Source organism: Brachyistius frenatus, unplaced genomic scaffold (assembly GCF_029030835.1).
Source record: "Brachyistius frenatus isolate BFR_SWC_R1_liver_20210118 unplaced genomic scaffold, ASM2903083v1 Contig_32, whole genome shotgun sequence".
Lineage (NCBI taxonomy): Eukaryota > Metazoa > Chordata > Actinopteri > Embiotocidae > Brachyistius > Brachyistius frenatus.
In genome coordinates, this window is record NW_027210631.1 from 3733542 (window position 1) to 3761281 (window position 27740).

At 43.1% G+C, this 27740-nt stretch overlaps 1 protein-coding gene across 5 annotated transcripts in view; it reads right to left on the minus strand.

Moving 5' to 3' along the window:
* The window catches only part of nav3 (neuron navigator 3), a 212302-nt gene that overhangs the window by 11155 nt on the left and 173407 nt on the right, over positions 1-27740 (minus strand). For 4 of the 5 annotated variants that reach the window (XM_069700178.1, XM_069700175.1, XM_069700179.1 and 1 more), the window contains 15 exons: positions 25010-25167; positions 23829-24023; positions 23314-23366; positions 21659-21682; positions 19945-19968; positions 19656-19733; positions 12204-12287; positions 10909-11020; positions 10526-10650; positions 6626-6649; positions 6056-6222; positions 4591-4744; positions 2786-2972; positions 284-381; positions 100-195 (listed from right to left, as the gene is read on the minus strand). In XM_069700178.1, coding sequence (XP_069556279.1) covers positions 100-195; positions 284-381; positions 2786-2972; positions 4591-4744; positions 6056-6222; positions 6626-6649; positions 10526-10650; positions 10909-11020; positions 12204-12287; positions 19656-19733; positions 19945-19968; positions 21659-21682; positions 23314-23366; positions 23829-24023; positions 25010-25167 — 1579 coding nt within the window. The remainder of the gene's footprint in view (positions 1-99; positions 196-283; positions 382-2785; positions 2973-4590; positions 4745-6055; positions 6223-6625; positions 6650-10525; positions 10651-10908; positions 11021-12203; positions 12288-19655; positions 19734-19944; positions 19969-21658; positions 21683-23313; positions 23367-23828; positions 24024-25009; positions 25168-27740) is intronic. The other variant, XM_069700177.1, reaches the window with a different exon arrangement.

Sequence of the window (27740 nt, forward strand, 5' to 3'; positions counted from 1 at the left end):
CCCCAAAAGAGTTCAGATCAGATCAGACCATCCGCAGTGAAAAAACGTCTGTCATGTTCCCACATGACTGAAATGCAATAATGCGGGATAATAACTTACTTTAAAGAGGCGGCGAATGACTCCATCCAGGACGTCCCACTTGGTTTTCCCGCTCACACCTATGGACCCGATCAGGTACTCCTGGCGCCGTGTACCCTGAGGAGTTGATAAGATAACAACATGAGTCACAACAAATAACAGTACAATACCTTGATTTCAGCTGAAGGAATCTTCATCCACAAACCTTGGTGGAGTACGGCCCGCTGCTGATGGTCACCACGATCCGCACACTGCGGCCTTCTTTGCGTAGATTTCCCTCGTAGCTGTCATCTAGCAGAATATCTGAAAAACACAACTTTATGTTAGAAAGGAAAACTTTTAATCTATCACAGCTTTGATTCATTACAAACAAACTCTCACTCGGCCTCGCGGCAAATTAGCTGGAAATGGACAGACTCCAAAGTAAAACACGGCTAATGGGTTTCTTTCATGTGATAATTACTTTTACATTAAATCAATGTTGTCATGCTGGCCAATTTCTTGAGAGTGCACAGAATGGTAATGTAAGAAAGGAAATTAAACGGAGCACAATCTGCAGACGATCTTTTGGAGACAGAAGAATAAATGGAGATTAGAAACTATTCAATAGGAGGAAGTTCATTTGAGGTGTTTCTAGTAGAAGAATTGATGCGCAGTCGTTAACAGAGGACGAGGCAGAAGGGTGGGAAACGATTAGTAACCAAGAAGAGCAGCTTGAAGTCATAGATTTTAACTACTCAGCGTAAAAACCTCCCAACAGGTTTTATATTTGGCAGAGAAACATCAGCAGGCAAAGTAACAACAGAGCTGTTTGTCTGGTCATCAGTTTGCAAGACAGAAGATCTGGAGGACTTTTTGACCTGTATGACTGTTTAAAGAGCATTAATATTTTCATATTTGATGAGCATCTTGATGACATTTTTCATATGAAGACACTGAATCGGGTCACCTCTGTTTTCAGCTTGCTGCACTGCCAAGTTGATACAATTTAAACCCAAGATGTATGATTTTTTTTTTTTGCCTACTTTGTCCAAAACATTGACCTATTTACACATCCAGAAGATAGAGAACTGTTAATCACAAGATACAATATCTTATGCAACCTGAAATCACTGCACCTGACCTCTGTCACCCTGGTGGACGCTCAGGAGGAGATTTACCCCCCCCCTCCCCTCACACACACACACCGTTGGCCTGCCAGGTCGTTTTCACTGTACGTCAAACAATCTGTTTTCTTATTTAGTTCATATTTCACGCTGTTAAATGGTTGTTTTAAAAGTCTGCTGTATGTCTTGCATTACATTACATATGTTTAATACTGAGGCAGACGGCCTGCCACCTCTGAGCCTGGTTCTGTTGGAGCTTTTTTCTCCTGATAAAGGGCAGTTTTTTCCTCCCAGCTGTTGCTCGTGGGAATTGTTGAATCGTTGGGTTCCTCTGGATAATGTTGTAAAGTTCTGTTGTAAGGACTTTATTTTGTGAAGTGCCCTGAAATAAATTGTGTTGTGATTTGGCGCCATACAAATCAAAGGGAATTGACCTGTCCTCTGTTCTGTTTTGGTCTCCACCAACATTTATGTCGTAAATGGTCTGTACTTGTACAGCGCTTTATCAACTTTTGGTCTCAAAGCGCTTTAACATGTTTTTCCATTCACCCATCCACACACTAATGAGACAGATCACCACGCAAGGTGCCGCCATCAGGAGAACATTCACACACCGATGGTACACCATCGGGAGCAACTTAGGGTTCAGTGTCTTGCTCAAGGACACTTAGGCATGTGGACAGGAGGAGCTGGGGATCGAACCACCAACCTTCCGATTAGTGTTCAACCCACTCTACCGTCTGAGCCACAGCCTCGTATGCAGCTGTATCTTAAGTTTCCTGCCACCTCTAACCTTTGACATCAATTCCCTGCCAAACCATCAACAACTCTCTTCCTCAGTCTGTCTTCATTCTCTTTTTCTCAGATCCCATTTTGGAGAGTGGAAGGGGGTACTTTGTATTCGGCTGGCTTCCCTCAGCTGAGGGATCTGTGTTGGGGTGATAACGGCCCGTTGGCCCACTCATCTTCCCACGCGTCACTGCTCTTGGCTCATCCCGCCGTCAATTAACGAGGGCCCGGGTCCTCGGAGGGGAGCTGCGCCTTCTATGTTAATTACAGGACAAGTGAGAGGGACAAACTCCTCCACTTCTCCGACGCACCACCAGGCCTGGAAGGATTCTTGGCGTGTTTGCGTGTCTGTGTTTATGTAATGGGGTCCCGCTCTGCTGCGAACCCTCGCAGTAGGGAGGGCAGATATTTCATCATTTCATGCAGCTCCTCCGGATCATTTCACTGCGCAAACACAATTCTCTCGCATTTACTGAGGCAAGTATGAAGAGAGCTAATCCAACTTGATGCTGCAGAAAAATACGTCTGCCCTGAGAGGAACAGCAGACTATAAACTGAGGCTTAGCTAAAAAAGACAAGTATAACACTGACGAGGCCGTGGGTTGAGGTTTAGCTCTCAAAGGATGAATAATACATTTATTTTTGAAGGCCCAAAAAAACCCGTGTTCTTTTTCTAAAACAAAAAAATATTTTGTTATCTCTTTGTTTTTGTTATTTCATTCTTACTTCTCTCACTGCTCACAGCAAACTGCTGGATGTTTAGACACTACAGATGGACACGCGCCACACAGCAATGCTGCTACTGAACTGACCTGACATGATGGTGTCGGTGATGTTGAGGTTATTGAGAGACAGCCCCAAGGACTGACGTGAGGAGGACGAGGAGGTGCTGGACGTCTCGGAGGGCGGCCGGGCCGTCTTGACGGGCGTGGTGGTCGGCGTGGCGTTCCCGCTGGACTTGAGGCGGTCGTTTTCCGCTTTCAGCATCTCGATCTCGTTCTGAGACAAAATTATTCAAAAAATTAGACTAAATGTAACAGACAGCAGACGGTCATTTTCCAGCCTTCAGCCCGGCTGCTGTTGTTATTCTGAATCAGTATTGTTGGAATTATGGGCTGTAAGCTGCTTTTTGATCTTCAAGGCTACCTTTGTACTGAAGGTTAAGTCTCAGATAAGTAGTCTTACATGATCCCCATATCTGAGGGGAGACTATAGGCTTCTACAGATGAGCCCAGCCTCATCCACAAAGATCCACTTAACCGAAACACTCATGGTGAGCCGGGAAATTCTTTGAACATGCTTCTTTTCAAACATGAAATGACGCAGCATCTCTGAACACTGTGCTTTGAACTGACGGCGACCTTTCATTACACGGCATCAACAAATAAAACCAAATGCAGTTATTTTCAGGGAGAAACTTGACTTTGCATCTTTTCATTCAGCTTCAAGGACAAATAAACAGTTTCATTCCACCTTTCTGAAGTGCGTTCACCTTGCCAGCTTATTCAAAGTGGAAAACTTCTTATTAAGTGTTATTAGGTGCCTGTTTTGGAACTGGCTCAGTTCAGCAACTCCCAAATGTTTCCAGAATGTTGTTAAAAGAAAAAGTGGTGCAGCACGGTGGTAAACGTGCCCCTGTGCCAACTTCTTTGAAACTTATTAAAATGAGCATATATTTTCTTTTAGCAAACAATACAATTTCTCAGTTTTAACATTTGATATGTCTTTGGTCTATTTTCAACTGAATGAGACACAATTTTTAAATCATTACAATCTGTTTTTATTTCTCATTTTACACAGCGTCCCAATTTTTTTGGAAACGGTTGTATTTTCTGAACAATAACCGACGCGTTTGAAAAAAAATCTCACATCAGTTAGTGCTTTACTAAGTTACAATATGAGGCAAATGAGATACAACTTATTAATTGCTGGGCTTTAAAAGGTACTGCTAGGCTATTTAAAAAAAATTATATATATATTTTTTTACCTCCAACAAAGCCAGGGTTGCTGTTTTCCCCTTTAGGTGAAGCTATAAGCTTCGGGAGGTAAAATAATTCCATAAAAAAAAACCAATCAAAAGCAAAACACAATTTAATAGCTAATGTTTGAGAGTGCTACTCTTATAGAGAGGCTCTGTGTTAGTGTTTGTGTGTAGGAGAGAGCTAACGAGCTGGGCTTTAGCCCTCCCGGTGCCCCGCTGGTGCCCTGTCAGCCTTTCACTGACCCACTGAATGCATTGTTAACTTCCTAACTGGTTGCTGTCATGCTTCAGCGCCTCGAGGGAGAAACACACCACTTTAGCTCGAATAAATTGGACAGACAGGGAAATCTTGTTTGTCAGTGCCTTCACAGGAATAAAATACGGCTAAACCAAATCTGTCTGAGACGCCTCCATATGCACCTCTGTAGAAAAACGATGGTTTGATGTATTCAAAGAATGTGTTTCCTCTCTTCTATGACTGATAGCAAGACAAGCTCGATTTAAATTTGTGTTTTCTTTACCATAATCTCCTGTCAAATGGGCAATTGTGCCTCCTGCAGTTTGACCTCTGGCCAACATAAATAGACACCCACGGATCAGTGTTGACCTGGGTCCAGTTGGTGAGTTTAACCTCACCTGCATGCGGTTCATGGCCTCTCGGATCTGGTCCAGGTGGTGGGCGGAGCTGAGCGCCTCCAGGCGGATATCTGTCAACTTGAGCTCCTTCTCTCTCAGCTCGTTCTTCAGCAGGAGGATGGTTTCAGCCTCGGCCTCGGTGCATTCGCACAGCCTGCAACCGGGATTACACACAGGGAGGAGGAGGGGTCACCTTTCGGGTTAGAACACACACACACACACACGCGCACACACACACACACACACACGCACAATCTGGAGAGAATACACACTGGAAGGAGGAGAGCTGAATTTCAGAGGGAAGCTGGAGTTTCTAAGTTTCTTAACCACAACAACACAATCGTCCCCCAAAGCTCCTACTCAGCAGATTTCTCTCCCTCCTACTTCTTTCTGTCCCCCAATAGTTTATCACAAACTTTGATGTGCACTTTCTGCTCCAGTTTTAGGTGCGTGAAACATTGCCGGTGCTCCCAGACCCGTGCTCACAAAAGCATGTGTAACTCAGTGACTGATTTTGATCGGGCGACAAAATGTGTAACACTAACTCATCAGGGTTAGACCGTCCTCCCGCTCCGTGCACGTCACGGTGCTGCGCGTCGTTTAAACCAAACAGAAGCATTCTCTGAACTTATTGATCCACGCTCGTAAGAGATTCAGTTATTTTCACTATCAGCAGGCATATATTTAAAAAAAAAGATACCTCGAGTGAGCAGCAATATTTTTGCTGACTCACAAACACAACAAGAATCCGTCACACGCAGATGTTTACTTTGACATTAGAAATGCATAAAAACGTCAACATGCTCTGCCCCCGGAAACACCACATCAGACATCCTCTACTGAAATCATCTCACCAGCTGCCACACAGCGCAGCAGATGTGCACAGAACCCTCATGCTTGTAAAATGGCCGCATGCCAGCTCTCTTACACTGACACACAGCCAATTAGTTCAGGCACGAGTCACTAACTGATTATCTTTTCCTCCCCTTTATTCAAATTACTGCAGCTTCTCCTCAGCATATGAGGTCCTGGTTCAGTTTGTGTGCTGCAGACATATCCATTGCCTCTGACATTTTACAGCACTAAGATGCAGAAGAACGTCACACCAACACAAACCACTGCACACACACTCCCGGGGAGCATGCCACACAGTGAGCGCCTGTTACCGAGATCTGTGCTTGTAGACCACGTGACCGTTTTGCTTTTTCTTTGGCATCCAAATGGGGGAGGACTTGCTATCGCAAACGCACTTGCTACACCGGGTGGAGAAACATTAAAGAAAAAAAGGATCAGGGTGGTTGGAGGAAAGAGAAAAAGAAAAGGTGAGGTGGGGGATTTAAAGACACGAGTTAAAAGAAAAGAAATAAAACTGAGAAAACAATTACGTAGAGACGAAAAAAGGGTCAGAAGAGGTAATGGGAGAGAGTTTCTGTTTGAGCGCGTGTTTGTGGATGGAAACACTCACTCTGTGGTGGAGGGGGAAGAGTGCAGCGTGGCGATGCTGCCCTGCCTGTTGTCGTGCTGCAGTTTGGGCGAGGACGGCAGAGAGTCGGTCATCTCCTCCATCTCGTCGTGGGCCGACTGCGATTTGGTTTTCTTCTTGCTGAACGCCTGCTTGAAGGAGCTGCGTAGCTGTACATGAGACAAGCACACAGCGATGAAGACGTCAGTATTTTCAAACGTCACTAAGACGTCATTCCTGGTGACATCACAGCTTGTCAGATCAGGAAGTCACTCCGTGCTGATTCCAAGCAATGGACACTGTCTGGTTTAGGTAAAGAGGCAAAAAAGCAAGACCGTAAGTAATGAGAGAAGAAGAAAGGAAGAGAGGGAAGGCTTTTTAATGACCCTAAAGAAATTAGGGATGAACAGGCAATCAAAATGAACAACAGAGGAGGAAAAGGAGGACGAGGGGAGGGTTGCTGTATCCATGCCGACGTTTCCAGAAAAGGGGAAAGAAGAGGGGAAGCGGAGGACGTGGAGATGGAGAAACAACCACTGCACACACACAGAAGACACTCTGGAAACCACTGACCTGAGCCGGGATGGAGTCAGCCACCTGAAGATGCAGAACACACCCAGCGTTAAGCCACGCAAACACACACTCCCTTCAACACCCATCTACACACTCATCTATGGAGGCTTGCTGATTAAAGCTAGCTGCAGCTTTTGAGTCTGTTTTACTGAAACACACGTAATGCCGTTGCAGAGACGATGATAAGCACGATGACTGCTGAGGCAGCATTTCTGCAAAGCAACATCAGTTTGGTTGGTGCACACTGAGAGTCACAGTTCAGGTGTCCGACTGGAATTTAGACATAAAGTTGCCTGAATAAAAGGAGAGTTAGGATCAGGAGCCCATGCCAACAAAAAACCCATGTCTTTATATGGTAACAGTACAAAGCATTGTTGTACAAGAGCAGCATGAAATCAGTACGAGCAAGACAATAACCATACGAAATACACAAATATAAAAAAACATGAATTCAATGGAAGTAATAATAAATTAAATGTTACATCGCTGCCACCCATGACACAGGACCGAGTCAAATTTCCTGCTTGTGGTTCTGTGAGGCTTTACTTATGGCATATCTGTTTGGCTTCCAGATATATGGGTGGGGTGAAGGTGGTGGTGGTGGAGGTAGCGGAGGGTTAATATATAATAAGGTTTCTATTCTCATTCATATTTATGTTATGACACAAAATCCATATCAGTGTAACACCGCAGTTGAACAATGTGGTGCAAACGGACATAATCAGTTTATCACAACATTTATAATTCATTCATTTCATGACAATAATAATAATAACAACGTGTGTATATGTATGCATTTGCCTCTCAGTTTATGTGTGTGTTGTTGTTGTATATTAAAAGCACCGCCACAAATTTAGCTGGAGATATGTCCACTATTCAGTCCCACTCGGCTTAAATGTGCAGCTGTATTAGAGATCTTTAGGTGGACTGCCGTCCTTCCCTGGAACTTTGAGAGCAGCTCGGTTAAGTTAACTCATTTGGCAGAAAGCAGCTGCACACAACCTTCTACAACGGTAACGGGGTGTTTCCCGGTCACGGTGTCAGATTGGTTAAAATCATATGTAGTGAGTGGATTATGTTTGTCGACACTGATTCATAGATGATCTGACAATTTGCATGAAGATAATTCAAATAAAATGTCCTGTGTGAAACGACAAAGGATGGTGCCAGGAGGTAGGATTTACAGACAATAACAAAACATAGTTTATGTTATGGTCTCATATGATTTGACTCGTATTCTGTTCAATATTTCAGTTTAAGACACATTTTAATCTCAAAGTTACTTTTGTTATGTTTTGAACCTGTTTTCTGTTCTCTATTTTCAGTTTGATGTTTCCTGTTTTATTTTGAAAATCCCTTCACTTTTCTGTCTGCTACCTATGGTCATGTCTGTCTTTACAGGTATTTGATCATGAATTCTAATGGATGAGTGAAAATATTGAACCAATGAGGGCACAAGAGACAAAGTGATGTGATCGCCACGGTCAAAAATAAACTGTACATCCACGGGGCACCTTAAGTATGTAAAAATATTGTTCGGAGATTTCCCTCTGGAGCGAAGTGGGGGTCCAACCACTAATGTGGCTAAAAAAACGTATAATGTATTGATGGTTACGGTTATCAACACACCGCTCTATCCGTCTTGCTGGCACAAAGTTCCTGCATTGTTGAAGGACATCCTCCTAATTCATTTCACCGTCCTTCTGTTGCCACCCTGCTGACATGACACCCCGCGTCTCCGTTCGCTCCTCATTCACATATCACTAACCTCCGCTTCTCCTCTGTCCTCCACCCACGATACACCCGGCAATGAATGCAAATGAATAATTAATTGCTGCTGAAAGAAGGAAGTGGTTTGTATTCATGAGGTTGACTTAAATATTTTTGGGGTCTCAGGCTCGGGTGTGAACCTTTGGGCTGTTAAGCATTCGTCTCATTTCAAGGGCAGGCGTTTTGCGTTGCAGCAGAGGCTGAGAAACTGGCGCTGGTTCTGTGCTCTTTGGCTGCGACAGAACTTCTAATATGTCATGAGTCGGGCTCGGCGGGGGGGGGGGGTACACAGCAGCTCTCAGCGAGGACAGCTGAGATACTGTTGTACAGTGACGAGCCAAATCAGAGAGAGAAGGGCAGAGGAAGCTTTACGGTTGTGTTTTGAGCTACTTTGGCTTTTTGGCTGGATTTTGGATTATTTTTGAACGTACACATTTGTCAGTAGACAGAAAAATACAAGATGGGCTCTACATAAAACATCTGAGGCTAGAATTCCCCTCTAATGCAGGTGCAAGTACATATTTTACACCTTACCAAACTGAGCCACCCAAGAAACTCCAAAGTTGTGCATCCCTGGCTGTTTTAAACCTCCATGGTTGACAGAGTCCAGTTCAGTAACTGAAGAATTAAGAGCACTTCTCCAAACCTGTGTGGCTGCAGATTTTGATGGAGGCGAGTGTTCCTCTTCTGCCCTAATTTAACCACCTGACACAGATTCAACCAGCACTTCTCTGACCTCTGAGCCTCTACTGGGCCGTTTTCAAGCTGAACCTCTGTATTCATGCTTCTTTCCAACCTGATTTGCATGCTGTTGTCAGACAGTACGACTTTCTGAGTGCGTCTCAAACAATAATTGCAGTTGACTGCAATGACTCTGCTTGACCCTGTTAAACCTCACTTCTGGATGGATCAGCTGATGCAATCCCAGCCCTGTAAGACTGTATGCAACACTGGAACAAGGGGAACACAGGTTGAACACTCTGTGTACTTGAAATTTAAAATGTATTTGAACACAAACGATGAGGAAGCTCTTCAGGATTGTCATCCAAACTTTAACACTCGAAGAAGAAGAAAAATTGGACATTCATATCCAAAAATGACAATCATCCTGCTTTTGATTTGAAGTTTTGTACAAATAAAAGGGGGTCTCAACCAAACTCATACCTCCTGATCTCATGCAGGCATATTAGAAATATTCAATGGATTCTACTTTTAGGAATTTAGCTGCTTTCAAGTGGGTGCAACAGAACAACAGGCTTTTTTATGCAAAGATATTTAATCTCTGAATGTGGGCATTGAGAGAATATCTGCACTAGCTTTATGCCACTGAATAATGTAAATGCTTTTGAAGAGTCTTTAACCATCAAATCCACCTCCAACAATGTCGAGATAACTCAGTGTAGAAATACGAAGCTTCTGATGTCTGCAGCGACCGAATCAGTGGGACGAGGACACCCGAGTTGTTTAATCTCTATACACACTACATTGTACATTAAAGAGGCACAGTGACAATTAGTTATTTGTAGCAGTTATTTGTTGGCGCTCCTGTTGAACTTTTATATTTTCTGGCATTTTGCATAGAAGACCTGAGATTGTTTGCCTGAGATATACCAACTTTACCATGAAAATAAAACATAGGTTGACCTTTCTACTCACGTTTTGTTTTTTTACTGTACGAGGAACAGTTCTGGACCAGGAGCTCTGTCAGTCCAGTACGAAACCAAAGTGTGTAACACGACAGTCAGTCGGATGATACAGAGGAAACATTGTGAGCGTCGCGTTTTGCTCCGCCAGGCGTGAAAAGTTCACGCATATATGAAAAAGGTTGAAATAGGAGGTCGTGTGATGGAGGTCATTTGACGAAGTACAAAAGTGCTCAAGTCCAAGTAGGGAGGATCAAACCGAGAAGACTCAAACATGTAGTTTTGTTTTCCTAAACTTAACCGCAAGGTTTTTCACACCCAGGCGGGGCAAAACGTGACGCTGCCACGGTGTGCTGTAGTGGACTGACGAGCTTCTGAGTGATACTGTGTTGGAACTGTATTGATGGGATTTGTGTCCATATTCAGACTCCACTTTGCAGCTTTTAGTCTCACAGTTATTTCTGCTCCTGTGTTTTCTCCAACCTACCCAGCTCTTCTTCTTCTTCTTTTTGTCTTCGGCGTCCTTGCCCAGGCTGCCCATACTGGAGTGACTGGCTGCACTGTTAATACTGGACATACTTTCTGACGAGTGCTGACGTCTAATCCGCAGGTCTGGAAAAGACAGAAGAAACCTTTTTTAGTGCACACAAGCCGACCAGTCATGCCAATATTTCTTGATACGCTGGAGGCTGGACTTGAAAAGGTGATGATAAAAAAAATCAGTTACACTTCCGACCAGTCAAGGCTTTCCAAACCGGACTTACTCAGCAAAAACACAGGTATTAGGGGTTTAATTCCCTGTGGGCCCATTCAGGATAAAAATGCATCGACTCATCAAAACATCAAATGATTTTAGAGAAGTTCCCCTACCTTTGTGGAGGTGGTCCGGGCCGTTGAGCGCCACCTGGATGGCTGTTTGGGCGTCTGTGTTTTGGGTCTTCAGCGTTTCTATCGTCTCCCTCAACTCAGCCAACTCAGACTCCTGGAGGGAGAAAAGGAGAGAGAGAGAGAACAGAAGGGGAAGCTTTCAGTGTCATCATTTAGGCATTACTGAGCTGAGCACGGAAATAGCACTTTTGAGGAAATGTGAGCTTTGTAGTCTGAATAAAACAGATATAACAAGTCCAGGATTTTACCATCACACCAGGTTATTAAAAAAAAGAAAAAGATGACGCACCAGAAACTGCTGAGATCAGCACATTACTGACATCACTGCAAGCAAATTCTTAAATTTTAGGTGAAGGAAGTGAGAGAAAAAAAGTGTGGGGGGGGGGATTTTGAAGAAGACTCGAGTCTCAGTAGATTTGCCCGAAAGCCGGCACCACCTGCTTAGAATAAAAAAACAACAACCTCGAATCTCTGTTGAACCAACGCGATCAGATAGAGAGTCTCCTATTCTGCCTTTCCCCAAAACCCACTGCGGGCTGCAGATAGGGTTTCCGCTTTAATTAAAACTTAGGATGGCCTTGTTTGACAAAGGCGTCCCACCAGATCCCAGCCTGCTTTAATTTACAGAGGATTAAAAAGCTGCCAGGGCTCGTCAGCCTTGTGTGTGTGTGTGTGTGTGTGTGTGTGTGTGTGTGTGTGTGTGTGTGTGTGTGTGTGTGTGTGTGTGTGTGTGTGTGTGTGTGAACAGAGCGATGCTTTCATAATTTGTGGTGGGGATATATATCTTTGAACATATTGCTGCTGCAGTGTGATCAGTGTTTCAACGCCATTCGAGCTCTTCTGAAGCCGCCGGTTCAGGAGAAGAAGCAGCAGCGTTGGAGACTTCATCTTTTAAACGGGGTTTCGGGTTCATGAAACGTGCTGAATTTTTATGTGGATACTTTTACGCACCTAGCTGTGAAGCAAAAAAGGTTCGCAGCTTAAGCAAGTCCAACAAGTTTGGTTAAGGTTAGGAGTGATGTCAGAGAAATATTCAGGCAACAACTGAAACTTTAACAAGAAAAAGCCTTCCGTAGAAAACCTTTGACACGATTCGGGAACTGAGCCACCCAGATAAAAAGAAAATCCATTAACCCACAATCTCCACTTTGTTACTTTCCACTGAACTATTTCAAAGTCACACCGCTGCTCATTTCTAATCATTTCTCCTCCCTGTAATCCGTTCACCACACAGTTCATACACACGACATTTCAGATTCAGGGCTGAGCTCTTGTACCTTCTGTTCGGCGGTCATGGTGAGGCTCTGCAGGCGGCAGGTCATGTTGCTCAGGCTCTTCTCGAAGGCTGCCACCAGGTGAGCCTGCAGACACGGAGAGACACGTGTGTGTGTGTGTGTGTGTGTGTGTGTGTGTGTGTGTGTGTGTGTGTGTGTGTGTGTGTGTGTGTGTGTGTGTGTGTGTGTTCAGCTGCTGCAGGAGTGCACGGTAACATTTAGTCAGTGTAAAGTTAGTTTATCCTCATGCAAACACAACATACATATTTAAAATGGCAGTTTTTTTCCCTCATGAATAATTATTATTATCATTTCAGGACAGAAGAAACGTTCAGCACCTCCTCACGCTGCTGCCATTTGAAAAAAACAACAACACTGCCATTAAAAATGTATTTACCTATACCTTTTGAAAAAATACACTGTGCTCAGGGAAAAACACTTTGGTGGACGTGGGCCAGAGTGTCGGCCAGTTTCGGTGCATGCTGATTGGTTGAAACTAATCTGAAGTAGGATGGAATGACTGTGTACGATTCCCCATGGAGGCTATCCAGACTTTGGGTCCAGTAGATTCCCATGTGAAAACCTTTCTCAAAATTGTTCCCATATTAGAACAACGAAGAAATTTCCCCTCGGGGATTAATAAAGTGAAATAAAATTTAAAAAATATATATTATTTTATGTTGCAACCATTGACTGTGTATAAAAGTAGACGTAGTTTTCCCATCTGAAACATGAGGCTGATGCAACTTAAGCTTTAAGACCACCAAGTGCCGCTAAGCGTTGGCACCGGCTCCATAGACTCCCGTTTAACGTCTCGTGAAATTTGCAGTCAATAAAAAATATTAACACGTTATATATGGTTTTGCTAGCTAAAATCAATCCTTTTTATTAGTTATCTGAGATTATTAGGTCCATCTGAAAATAATCCCGTCATTAATTAGAAAATAAACTTCAAATAGGTGTGTTTTTGGGGGCGTGTCTGATTGATTGACAGGCCCGTGGTGCAGTCAGGTTACGGCTGAAGGCCGGACGTAGTATAACCAGTTTTGCAATCAGATTGAGTCAGACCCCCCCTTTCCCCCCGTCCAAATATGGTCTTCAAACCTTCATATAAAGGCTGTTCACAAACCGATGGGTAACAACACTGTTGGTTGCTGCTTGGTTGCAACATGTGGTAAACATATACATCTGGTCACATGTTGAAAACATTTCAGGGAAAAAAGGCACCATATCTCAAAATTGACCCAAAGATGAATTTGGACTCATCTCACTCTACAATAAAATCAATTTATCACTTGCCTAATTGAAAATCAATAATCATGAAGAATGCTTTAAAAACAGATCCCTCCCTTGTAGAAAGAGTCAGAGATACGGAGAATTAACGAGTCGGTCGGCTGGCTGCTGACGATAGCTTTGAAGTGAGTGTTTTGCTCGAGCCGAAGACGGCAGAGGACCAAACGAGGCCGGGTGGTGGAGAGTTTGTTTGCCCACCAGTCTGAAGGCTCTCGCTGTGCCCTCCTGATGAGTGTCCCTGTATGCTAAGAACTGCTGCAGGGATGTCTAGCTTAAGAAAAAACAACAACAACACAGCCCTTGAATTGAATCGTTCTCCGATTTCAAGGGTAAGTTCACACCAAGCATGTTCAGACCGCTTCGTTTGAACAGGGAGCATTTTATATGACGTCAGCGAAGCATCTTACAGCTGTGAATTAATCACCATGGATTCAAGGATGCTCCGAAGATATCTCTCCGGACTAACACCACCAAGACAACGGTGAGAAAAAGATGTGGCACACCGATCAGAGAACGGCTGCCCTCCCTGACTTCAACTGTCACCTGAAGATGCAGCAGCGACACGCTGAAAGGATGCCGAATGTTTAGCAATGTCACGCCATCTGCTCTGCTGAACTTCTGCTGAAGTTTGTGTATGTGCGAGCCTGTATGTGTTTGTGCATGTGTTTTTTTGCATGTATGTTTATGTATGGACGTCTGGTGAAGCCTTATGTTCCTGGCTGCATGTAGCTTTGTGTGTTTCTGTATGTGTATTATTCTGTGTGTGTGTGTGTGCGCGCGCTCATCCTCGCATCCTATGCTACAGACCCTGAGACACCTGTCAAGCCTGGTGTGTCACAGAGAGGTGGGCAGCAAGCCCAGACAGATCACACAATCACTGCTCACACACACACACACACACACACACACACACACACACACACACACACACACACACACACACACACACACACACACACACACACACACACACACACACACACACACGCGCACTTCTATTGTTATACTTTTGAGGACTGAATCTCGACAGCACACACACGGAGTTGCACCCCGAGCTGCCTCTTCCACTGTGTCCTCGGCTGATTCAGCAGAGGTCTTGACCTTTAGAAATGCCAAAACTGTTCCAACACGTCCCTCCAACTCCACATCTCTTTCCAACTCCACCTGCGAGCTCCGACTCATCACCCACCAGCCCACCTGTCCGCCCCGAAGGAGGCGCCGATCGGGCCGTAACGCGTCCCGGGGATGAACCATCTGTCCTGCTCCCGGGGACCGAGCCCGGCGGCCACGCCTGGCCCCCGAACCCGCGGTTTCCCGACCCTCGTCCTGATCCCGGGGCCCGGGGTAGAGGTTAACGGTGGGCCAAACCACAGAGCTAGAGGAGGAGAAGCCCTCCATGTCGGTGCCGCCTGACGCCACCGCTGAACACAACAATCTCAAGGCCGGTGTGCGTTACGGAGGACGCGCAGTCACGACTGGAGTGGTGAAAGCCAACACCTACTGCTGGGCTACATCCTTCAACGCACTACAGCGGGAAGGGGAGGGGACCAAAGGAGGAAAATCTGCGATGAGAAGAGGAAGAATAAGAGCAGGGAGTGTTTGGGGAGGAGGGAAATCTTTCCAGGCTGAGCGGGAAAAAGGTCAGAGTGACACAGTGAGGGGTGAGCCGAAAGAGGAGGGAGATTGAGAGGCGAGGAGGGAGATTGAGAGGCGAAGAGGGAGATTGAGAGGCGAGGAGGGGAGCCCGCATGAACTCTTAAACCTGATTTAATGTCAGCCGCAGCAGCAGAAACTGATCCGCTTCACAGCTGAAAGAAAATACCGAGTAATACTTCTGCCCCTCCTAATCCCCCGACAGGATGTTGGTTTTTGCTAATTCTGCTCTATTTTGCTCAAATACAAGCAAAAGCAAATACACTATTCACCAAAACGATGGCGCGCCAGCAAATATGTTTTTAATTGGAGTCATTATCGGCGCAAACACTCGGGTTTTAACATAAATCGTGGTACGATCCTAATTCAATTTCCTGTAACCAAACAACCCCCAGAAAAAGATAATAATGATTTGTTATGCAGCGGCACAGTGAATGTGGCGAGATCACGATCAGGTGACCTCAATCACGGCACATTTTCCTCCGTGGCGCTCTTCATAAAAGACGGAAGAGGAAATGAAAAAGCATCCTGAAGGGGAACATGACACCTTCCCACTGCAGCTCTAAACATAAACCTTCTGCCAACATCGTAACTTTGATTTTAGCGATTACAGGATTAAATATTTCTCTGTAGGTTCAAAATGATGCTGTTTGAAGTTTCTCTTTACACCAACAAGATAATGTCAAACATTCAGCTGAAGTCACAGCCAAATGGAAACGACCTTTTATTTCACACACCATAGCATCAAAGCATTAAAGGATGAATAGGAAAGAAATTAGGAAGCAAGTAAAAGTTTAAGGATATTACTGTCATTGAGTCTACCTTTACAACCATCTGCCTGTGTAGGTTCATGTGTACAGGTACACAGTATCTTAAGGAAGTAATGCTTCTATAAGGCCCGGAAATAATATCAGGATATTTCAGGATATTTCAGTGAAAACTATATTCTTGATAATTATGACAAATTACTGAAAAATATCTTTTCATTAATTTAAACATCATACAATGTCAACACAACAAGTGTTTTAGGTTTACATGTCAGCATAAACGTCACAGTTGGCCTCCAAATATTCAGTAAAAATGAACATACTGCTGTTGTTTGTCGTAACCAAACTACTTCCACATGGCTGAAGTCGCTCCCTTTCTGGAACAAACTCTTCCACTGTGGAGCTGCTTTCACACATGTATTGTTGTTGCATTGTTTAAGTTACCATAGTTACCGTATGGCACACCTGTGGTATGTATTACTACATGCGAGTGTGAGAGCAGGATTAGAGAAGATAAAGTGGCGTCTCTGGCACGTCTCACACACCACAGTGAGTTAAGGCCTGCAGGTGGATATTTACATGGTGTCACACTCCCCACTGAGAGGATGAGAGGAGCTTATAGATGCTGTCATGTACTGTATATACAGTACGGTGATGTTCCAGCACAACACAGACAGGGGTGTGCATGCTTTTATTTTTTTACTTTCAAACTGCTACAGCAGGAGCTGTACAGGCTTGGCACGGTAAGGACTGACACTGGTAGCTGTTTGGATGCTCAGTGTCCCTGCAGAGGGCAAGTTAACATCAACAACAGACATGGCAAGACAGTTTTTTTCAGATGTACACTAATGTCTTTGATCATTTGATTGATTGAATAATCTTGCCACACAAATAATGATCTACATAAGTGAACAATTAATTGGACCCTCCAGAATGTAAATTGTTGTACCTTCACATCTATCCATGCTTCGATTAGTTCTTGGATGCTTTGTTAGGTTAGGTTAGGTAGTTACTTTATTCTTTTTTTTTTTGTATTGTTCTGCTTTCAAATGCAGTATTACAACTGTCTCCCAGAAAATGACATTTCTACACAACTAAACTGCAACAGCAAAAGCTTTAGCAAGACATGTAAATGCAGCCAGATTACATTTTCTGTTAATGTAACGAGGAGACGTTGTCAAATAACCATAATTTGCAAATATGTTGATCATGAATGTATCATTGATATTCTATCCAAATGAATATGATGATTACAATCAATCAATCTTTTTTTAATTCTTCCGTCTATAAAATACCAATCTCAGCCTCAGGTATTAAAGTTGACGGCTTCGTACGCCCACCATCGACCCCAACCACCTCCTCTAACGCAATTTATTAATGCACTTAAATGTAATTGTAAAACAATATGATATAATACTGCACATAATGATGCTGCATCGACAGCCTTTAACTTTACAATAACCACACTGAAGTTTGCCCACTGGAGCTGTGACGCAGCTCAAGGATTCGATGGTGGACTCAACTCAACTCTTATCATTTCCAGACTGGACACTTGTGACACTCGTGATAGTGACTCATCTCTTTTGCTTCATGCTTGAGTCATGCCAATCTCTGTGATACAAACACACACCTGTGTATTTACCAGTGTTGGGCAAACTAGTTTAAAAACACTATCAATTATTTTGGAAAACAAATTAGCTGCATTAGTCATTAACATTACTTTAGTTTCGTCATCAGCACAGCCCATCCAGCCACACAGTGCAAATATTAAAAGATGTAAACACACAGAAATGAGACACAATATGGTTCAACAAGTAGTTTCTGAGGTATCTAGTCCAGAAATGATAAGCAGGACAGAAGATGAATGCACAACTGTAGAATCACCAGCAATTAATGTCAGCCAGATAATTAAGGCTAGCCTGATATTACCAAACCCAAATTCGGTGAATGCTGAAACTTTTGGAGCAGCCTTTAGCCAATCAGCACTGACCACCATGGGACGCATGTTGGGCACGAAAACTCTTTCACCACCGTCATTATTGGAACTACTGTAACGTCATCGCACTTGGCCACCCACACTGCTCATTGATTGAACAGGGTTTCCAGGATATAATCACAACAAAGGAAACTGAAGTTGTGATCAATAGTCGAGCAGAGTTAAGGCACAGCATGTAAGTAAAAAACATCTTCAGCTCACGTGCGAAGCTAACAAACGCTCACCTGAACACGGAGAAATCAAAGTCAGTGAAAAAGCCGAATTGTTAAAAGTAACTGAACATTACTGCATTATTTCAAACCTAAACTGGTTGTTACTGAATAAAGTCATCATGTTGTAACACTTAAGTAATGTATTGCTTGGCAGCATTGCTATCTTAGGGCCGACATTTTAATGTGTTGGAGAACTTTGTCCCTGACTTTTACCTTCGCTGTATTTTCACAGTGGTTGCCTGGTGAACACAGATATTATAAAGGTGGAATATTGTTTATGTTACAATTTATAATCTCATGATATTGGAAATATTATAAGATCAGATATGACATTTCCAGCAGCCATGCAGGTTGATAGTCGAAGATGTTGGAGTTCAATGAAACAGCTGGTAAAATAATCAGCAAGTAAAAGGCTCTGCACCATTCAACTGTCATCCAGGAGAGACGTTTTATTTTATTTCTTTATGTTATAAATCTATCCCCCGCTGTAGATTCTGTGTGTTTCCATTGAAGTTTTAATGTGGCTTCTTCTGATGTATTCTGTTATTGCTTGTTTGCTGTTCTGATCTACTTGTGTGTATTTAGTTTTTTATTGTAAAGTCTATTGGGATTCATGTTCCTTTGTGATTCTGCACTTTAAATAATTTGATTTATTAATTGACTGTTGAAAAACAGCATCTGATAGTGAATTATTCCTTCGAGTATCCAAACACAAACAGAGTTGTTCTACTGTCCCGCTGCAACTCTTCTATCAAGCCATGTCTTCCTTTCTCCAAGTTTAGCCGGCAGTTTCAGCTTTGCACAACTTTGTGATCAAAGTGTTGGACTGAAGCGAAGACCCTGTCTGCCTCCACGCTTGATCAGGCACTTGGCATTGAGTGTCGGAGGGGGGGAGGAGAGGGAAAGAGGGTGGGGGCAGTCAGATGCTGGAGTTTGTCGATCTATTTCAGCACAAAGACTTCGTCTGGGGGTGGGTTGGAGGTCTCTGTATCTTACTCTGTTTCGCCCACGCATGATGCACTTGAGTCTAGATTTACTTATCCTCATCTCCGTGCTCTCCTCCCTCGCCCGTCTCTCTCTATTTGATTCTTTCTGCTCGGTTGAGTTTGGGAGAGACTCCTGTTCTCGTTGAAACCCCCACCGGCAGAGACAAAAGCAAAGAGACAACCCTCGCTGTACGATACACACACAAGCACACGAAAGCATCCCATCAAGGGATGAGAACACACACACACACACACACACACACACACACACACACACACACACACACACACACACACACACACACACACACACACACACACACACACACACACACACACACAACAAACCAAATCAAACAAATAAAAGCCTAAATACACACACGGTGGCTTCAAACACAGAGAAAAGGAATTAGAGGGCGTCTTGAAGATTTATATTCCTTCCAGCGCTTCGATAGGCAACGCCTCCCGTAAAAAGCTCTCCGGCAGCAGGATATCATGCAAATGAGCCGGCCTGTTTTGACAGCGTCTTTTGAAGTAAACAAACTCACGTTGGCAGAAAGCTGAGACGTCAGGGTCGCCACCTTCTCCTGAGAGGCGTCCAGCTCCCGACGCAGTTTTCTGATTTGCTGGTTGGGAAAGAAAAAAATAAGAGCAAAGGTAAATGTTTGCTCCTGGAAAAAAATAACTATAAAGGCAATACGACTGATTGTGATGTAAAGAGGTGTTGAACTTGCAACTCCCATGTTGATAGTGTTGATGTAAAAAACTGTGCAGTTTACATGGCAAACTGTAAAAAGACACTGGAGTGAAGTGCGAACATAAAGTGTGGGGGGTTACCGTGGAGTTTTGGACTGTTTGGCCCTTGATTGAAAAGAAAAGAGTCAAAATTAACACTATGTTGCATGCCTCCATCAAACAGCATGTACTGGTGTGGCCGGAGAGACAGAGGTTATCGGCACGCCACAGCGCTGCACTTCTCATGGTTCGACTTTAAGGAGCAAAGCAGGGAGATAACGGCAAGTATTTCTGACCCGGGTCAAACAGTATCTGCAAATACCCGAGATTGTTTCTTATAAAAAGATGCAAAGTGCCAGAGGTCTGCAGGAGTTTGCCAAAGTGGACAACACAAGGTCAAGAGAGTTTGAAGAGTCACTGCAACGTATTTAGTTTTAAATTGCAGAAAAATATCTGGTTTAATATTTCAGGTTTGATGTTTATATGTCATTTTGGATATAATACACACCTGTAAACAACGTAACACAATGTAAAAAATGGGGAGAGCTCCTGTCTCAAGTTCACAACGCACATTTACAGGAGCTCCCTTAGTGTTGCGGTCCAGCACCCACTGGTGGCTCCAAACTTTCGACCGCCTTGTATTTTTTTTCAGTTTTTGGTGTTTCATCACTCCTAAAAATGTAAATATTTCAACTAACTTCCACTATCCTAAAGATTATACACAGCAGTGAAAAGCCGGCAATTAAAATATAAATTTTCAGGGTGTTGTCGGTCATCGGCAATCTTTGGTCTGACCTGATTAGATTTAGATTTTTTTAGGTTCTTTTTATGATTGCATTTGAATATCATTTCTTATCCTCCATCGAATTTCCCCACCGTGGGATTAATAAAGTCAATCTTATCTTATCTTATCCCAACCATATTTGTAGCAAGTATTAAAATCTTTTAGACAGGAAACAGTTTCAAAAAGAATGAAGTATCTGAAGAGATCACTGAGGACTCCACAGTCACTGCGGTCCGTTACTGTTTGCACTGAGTGAGCTGCCCTACGACGCTAAACTCCACCCGTCTGGAAGGGCTGAAACCAACAATGTATTTGCCATTACTGTTTGATCCGAACCTGAGCTTAAGAAGCACTAATAAACAAAGACAGAGAGAATGGAGTCAAACAGAAATCAGAAACTCAAACGGGAAAGAAATCCACGAAAAATCAGGGATAAACTGAACAGGAAGCCAAACAAAAAGAGGCAAAGGTGGGGGCAGGTGTTACATAGTCTGCGTACAGTGTAAGTATTTGTAATGAGTAAATAAATGAACAGTAAGGATGTGTTGTTATTTACTGTGTGATCAAGATGAAATCGATGCGTGATTCTAAACAGCGATGCAACGTGGAGTGAAACCGATTCATTGCAGAACTTCATGTCATTTGATCCAGTTCATAGTCTTGTGTTTATATGGTTATTGATTCAAATCTTCACTGTTTGTGATTTGATTGACACGGACAGACAGCCTCTGGACTACAGACGCTGTGCAACAGAAAGACAGGCAAACATAAAGACGTTCAGACACAGAAAAAAACAGCCAGCAGGCACTTAAAGAGCAGCAGGACATGCGTGTGACGTGAATCACACACGAAGCAAAACACAAAAGGGCAAAAAACGCTGTTGAGATACTCATAGCAAGGCACTAAATAAGCGGCTGTACTGAGCAGCCTCAAGGTGTAAATGTCTCTAACTGTATGAATGTAGAGCAGACAGATGCTGAACGGAAGAAGACATGCAGACAGACAGACGGACATGATGTCATCCAGACTTACCTCTGAGTGTGCTTTTTCCTCCGTCTGTGAGGAAGAAGAAAACTTAGTTTAGAAACATTTAATTGCATTTGTTCAATCAGTTGCCTTTTAAAATGCATGAAAATATACAGAAGGAGCAGCATTTTAATGGCAACGATGAGAAAAATGATGAAGAGAATTCCACCAGTTTCAATTAAAAGTGACAAAAAATATGAAAGTCAATAAAATCAGACAGAAAGCATGAATTGAAATGGTTTATTATAACCACAGAACAAACCAATTAAATCGACCTGAGGGAAGTTTTTACTTTATAGACAAAACTATCTCCATTATCCACCCTGGTCTTTCCTTTGAAACTTGCAGTGAGGCTGAAAACAGAAGTGTGGAGGCGATCAATTCTGCCTCCTAAAAACTAATCTGCCGCCTCACTGGATGTGATGACTGGTGCGCCGCCGACGTTATTAGAAACCCGACAGATGTCCACAGTCTTATCTTACACTTCGGAAGCGTGCGGCTATGGAACGTTGTTCTTTTGTTTCTACCAAAAACAGACAGGACAAGACGGACTTGGAGGGAGAGGAGATATTTAATGCTACACTACATCACAGGCAAGAGTCGAGTGCTTTGATTTCTCTCTCTGTTTTCCCATTTTTAAAAGAAATATGATGATTTCAGGCATAAAAGTTTTACTCTTTGAAACTTCTGGAACGTTTAAAACAGAAAAAACATTTAAAAACAGTCTCAAAATTGACTTAAGTCTGGTTTTAAATGCTGAAAATCAGCAGGAAAAAACAAAACTTACTTGAAGCTCTTATCAGTATTATTGGGAACAAAGGTGTCGGCCAATAAACAATTCTGAAGATACAGTCAACTTTCTTTTAAATCCTGAATATTGCCCATCAACACTGTAAGCACACCGCCAATAGTTCAGCTGCGAACCGTAATGAGTTTCAGCAGCACATCAACAATGAACGTGGCCCCCTTTCTTTATAAAATCCTTTTTTTTAGTCTTTTTAGTCACTTTTACACTTTCAGATTGATTTTTTTTACCATAATCTCTTTCCACAGTCTCCTCGTCCTGTCTGGCTGCAAAATGCAGAGAGGAGAGCAGAGTTAAACTAAATGTTGGACTTCTTCTGCTCTGGGTTTCTACAGGCTGCTCTGTGTGAGTGGTTTGTTGTTGGGCTCCATAAAGGAAGACGTTAACACTCAGGGCTGAAAAATACTGTAACATCCACTGCATTATCTCAGTTAAGAAAACATATAGATTTATAGTCAATGTTTCCCTCCAAAAAGTAAACAAAATCAAATTTTAAGTGGAGTTGGTGCAGATATTTACATGGAATGTCACATCTTTTTCTGAATTATGTAGAGAGCAATGTCCAACTTATCATCATAATGGGATACGTCCGAGATCTCGTGTTAGTGGAGTTTTTTTGAAAGAACTTCTGACGCCCCTCCCTCACAGAAAAACAAGAGTTTACCACGTTGTCCACATGTGACCACATGTACCAGACACGTTTACCGCATGTGGCAACATATGATAACAATCGATAGGCAACACATTGCACCATGGAAATGTTCTAAAACCATGTTTCACGTGCAAAATCTGATGCGTTGGTGGTCACGTGCGATCACGTGCGTTTGTGGTTGGTCGGTTCGGCTGAGCTACTCACCGCAGAGTACAGTGATGATGTGCTGGAGACCAGAGACAACGAAGAGCCATGAACTGTAAGACAGAGACAGGGAGCAAGTGAGCGATAAATATAATATTTGGATATTAAAGCTGAGCATAAATCTGCAGATACTCTTCAAAATCCCTTTTGACCTTGAACTGTGTGTTCACACTGTGAGCCTGATTCTAAAGTTATTTCAAATGTTCTTATTTTTTTTTACATTTTACTCTGCTGTCTGATCAGCACACGTAATGCTAATTCATCCATGTCAACTCTAAGCAGCAATAAGAGGCAGTGGATAAAAACAGGATTTACCCGTTGAAAAGCTGACCTCTATATGGAAGCAATCAGAGTCCCTCACAGTATGAACACGCAGCGAGAGCTTCTTAAGTCTGCTATTAAACCACTTGATGGCTGCTTTTCTTTGGTGAATGTGGCCGTTACATTCTTTCTGAGGACTTCTTAGCAGGCGAGTTGGGTCACTTTTGAATACAGTGTTTGACTTTGTGTCTCACCTTCATCGGTGCTGTCTCTGAAGGAGCCAGAGCGGCTGATGGCCCGCGGCCGGTCCTCCAGGGAGTTTGCACTGCCCCCCAGTGGGTGACCCTCTCCATACAGGTCGAAGGAGTCCTGGGCGGGGATGCTGTTGGAGCGGCTCATGCTGCTGCTGCCTGGCGGCAGGTTGTACTGGCTGATGTTGGTGGGGCTCACTGCACAAAGGGGCAACACACAAGATCACAGCTGAGACGTTACAGCTGCCCTCCATTACATTTACATTGAAAATGCATCAGTGATCAATCATTTATACAGGTACTGCACTTATAGCTACATATCAATTAATAATCTGCGCAGACATAATTGATTCATGCCTGAAAGAATGTTTTATTTAATTACACGGTACATCACAGAGATCCTTTTCATGGCCACGTGTCTGCCGTTATTTTCACATGCAGGCTTTGGGACACACTGCCTGCGGGGCGTGTTTTCATTTGGCGTCCATATCAACGGGTTAGAGCAGCCACTGCCCGCCTGGCGTGGTGCGTCATCTCGAGAACAGACCCAACGCTTATTTTTCACGCGCGGTTTCATGCTGAAACATACAGGAAAGCGATCTGTGATCACATGTGCACTATATGATCATAGCCAAAACCCAGTGTAGGCAGTAATTACATAATGATAACACTTCGTCAGGTGCAGGCCGGGGTTTCCCCTGCTGCTCCCTCTCTAATATCGCTCCTCTGCCTTCATGGTGTGTTCAGACCAAACGCGAAGCAGATTATTCCCGCGGAGCGATTACATACAAAGTCAATGCAAAGACACGAACGTCCGCCGGGTGACGCAAAAGAACACGAATTCAGGTCCATGCGAGTTAAATATTTAACCTGAGCGGCAGTACTCGAGCAAGTATTGGTCCGAACACAACATCAGTGAGTGCCTGTGTGTGTGTGTGTTTGTGTTCCTCGCTATGAACGAGGGGAAACAAAAATCACATGACTGCTTTTTGGTTACAACTCATCACTTGTCAGACCTCATAAATTCAACACTGATGGCCCTTATCAAAGAGAAACTCATCAATTCAGCGGTGGGACCTGCAGCAGCAGCACCGCAGCAGCACCGCAGCTGACACGCAGGCGGCGTGGACACGCACACGTAACCGAACCAAATCGGGCTATAGACTTTATTCCTGTGAACTCACGCAGGTTGGAGTAGTGGTATTTTCCAGTGGCGGTGCAGGAAGCTCCAGGAGGAGACAGCGGTGACTGACTGCCAGTGTCCTGAAGGCCTCCTGTTGAATGGGACCTCAGCCACTCCTTCCCTTCCTCGTGGGACGTCTGCCGGGAGGACGGAGGGTACCTGAAACCCACAGACGCTGTCAACTCCAAGCAAAAGGAGAGTTCTTGAAGTAGTGAAAATACTAAAGGAGAAGGATGCGAGCAGATGGCCAAACAAACATGCAGTCACAGCACACGCACGCTCAGATGCATGCAGCTACACGTACCTCGTCACGTGTATATATATATATCATACACGGCATAAACACACACACACACACACACACACACACACACACACACACACACACACACACACACACACACACACACACACACACACACACACACACACACACACACACACACACACACAGCTCAGGCTGCAGCCGGACACACAGACACTCTTCTCTCTCCACGACTCCGAAGCAGCTCAGCAGCAGAAGGCCCCTCTTATCGCACACATGACAATCGGCCATATTTAATCCTCTGAGGATGATAATTGAGTTTGCACTCATCCCTTTTCAGCGCCGTCTTCCTTCCAAACGCCACCATTTACTACGCTTGTCACATCTGACCCGGCTCCAGCGCCACTGTCTGCGCTGCGTATTCTCTCCACCAGCGAGAGAGCTCTGAATGGTGTGACGCCGCAGCATCCGTCTGTCACTGGACCGAAATATCCGAGGGGTCAGTGGTGAATACTTGGCGCTAACAAGATGCCCATAAGCAGGACCAACCCGCTTATTTACTGTTTAGGACTAAAGGGGGCAACTAATAATCTAAGCTCCTCTTGTAGGAGATCTAAAGAGCTGCAAAAAAAAAAAAAAAATAGCTATTTGGACTATTTGAGATGTGAACAGACGGCCGGAGAAGCATAAAAAAAACTGTTGAGAAGAAATTGTCCTGAGAATCACATCCAACAGGAAGAAAGTGTAGGATGAGATTAGATGCTTTCAGGCTCCAAAAAAAAAAAAAAAAAGAGCACGAGCACCAAACGCCAGCAAAATGAAAAGGATGGTTTGAAAGCAGCATGCCCCATCAGACCCCTCTGTAGGAGTGCTGTGTAATTGGCTGGAGAAGGCTGTTCCCTGCATAGGTTGTGATGAATGGGTTATGTATTTCTGTCTCTGTCCCTATAGTCCCTGCTAAATTCAAAACATCCATCCTGCTCCCTCCTCGGCTAGCAGACCAAATGTTATCGGGAGGTTTGGGCCATTTTTAGGAAGAACTGCTCTGTCATAGCGGCTGTATTTGCCATGTTTCTAACTTTGCATGAGATGAGAATCAGATTAAGATGCACACAGACGAGCAGACACGCAAACAGATGGAAATCATCTGACACAGCATTCATACTGCGTTACAAGGTTTTGCTTAAAATAACGAAAGTCCATAATTGTGCAGAAATAAAGTCCAGCAGTGAAAGCTGCATCATTCAATGTTGAGATATATTTTTAAGCAAACTATATATTTGAACTCTTTATCCATTATTGTTACATTACATTCAATCAGCACATGCTTTTCTTTCGTTTGTTGTCATTCAAACCATATAGGAGTCAAAGTTCGATATCTTTTAGCTAGTAACTATTTACTGTTACTATTAAGAGTAACTATTCACTGAGTTTAGCTTACAATTTGATCTGTTCATCACTACTTTGTTGTAATACTTTATCCATTATTTTTAACTACATATTGTAAACATGTATCTGATATTTTAAGATTTTTTTTAAATTGTTTATCATTGCCAAGTATTTGAACTGTTTACGTCTACGTGGTTAACCATTCAGCCATTATTAAGGGTTAGAAAACATTTATTTCATTACTTTGAACTAATTCAACTTCTCTAGCTGCTTTCTAACTAGTTGCTTATAATGAGGTGTTTTTGTCTTCTCAATATGACGATATATCGTATTTAAATGACCATTTTGTATTTCTGTTTAAACAGTGCTGAAAAGTAATGAAGTGCATTTACTCTAGTTCTCTACTTAAATACATTTTAAGGTAGTTGTACTTTACTTGAGTATTTTCATTAAATGCTACTTTTATCATTGCACTCTACCACTGTAAATTCTACATTTAACAATTTACAGTTTTAGCTACTTTTAAGATGAAAATTTGACACAATGGAAAATACAACAAGCTTTTAAAATACAACCCATTGATCAAACCAGTGGTTTGATTTTTTTTTAAATGGCTTCTGACAACTTACAAAAAGCAATGTAAACTCAGATGTCTATAAGTTTTTAACAGCTTCACCAAACAGTATTTTTCCCGCTAAACTTTTGACTTGGTTTTATTTGGATAAATGTTCAGCTGATCGAAAATCTCACCAAAAACGCTTTGAACTTTTCCCTTCTTTTCTCATCCAGTAATCATTTGACGACCCCTCACATTTATCTGTCGTCGCTGGATATAAAACCGTAATAAAGTAATTATATATATATATATAAAGTCATTAAAACTAGTTCCACCTGCAGCAGCTACAACAGTAACCTGCTGCTGACACACTGATGCTTCAGTATTAATAATGTAATGATGTCATCTATAATAATATATCAGTCGGAGGGACCACATTAGTCCTTCTACTTTCATATTTTAACGACATTTTGATGCTAATGCTTACGTACTTTCACTTAAGTAAAAATCTTCATGCAGGAA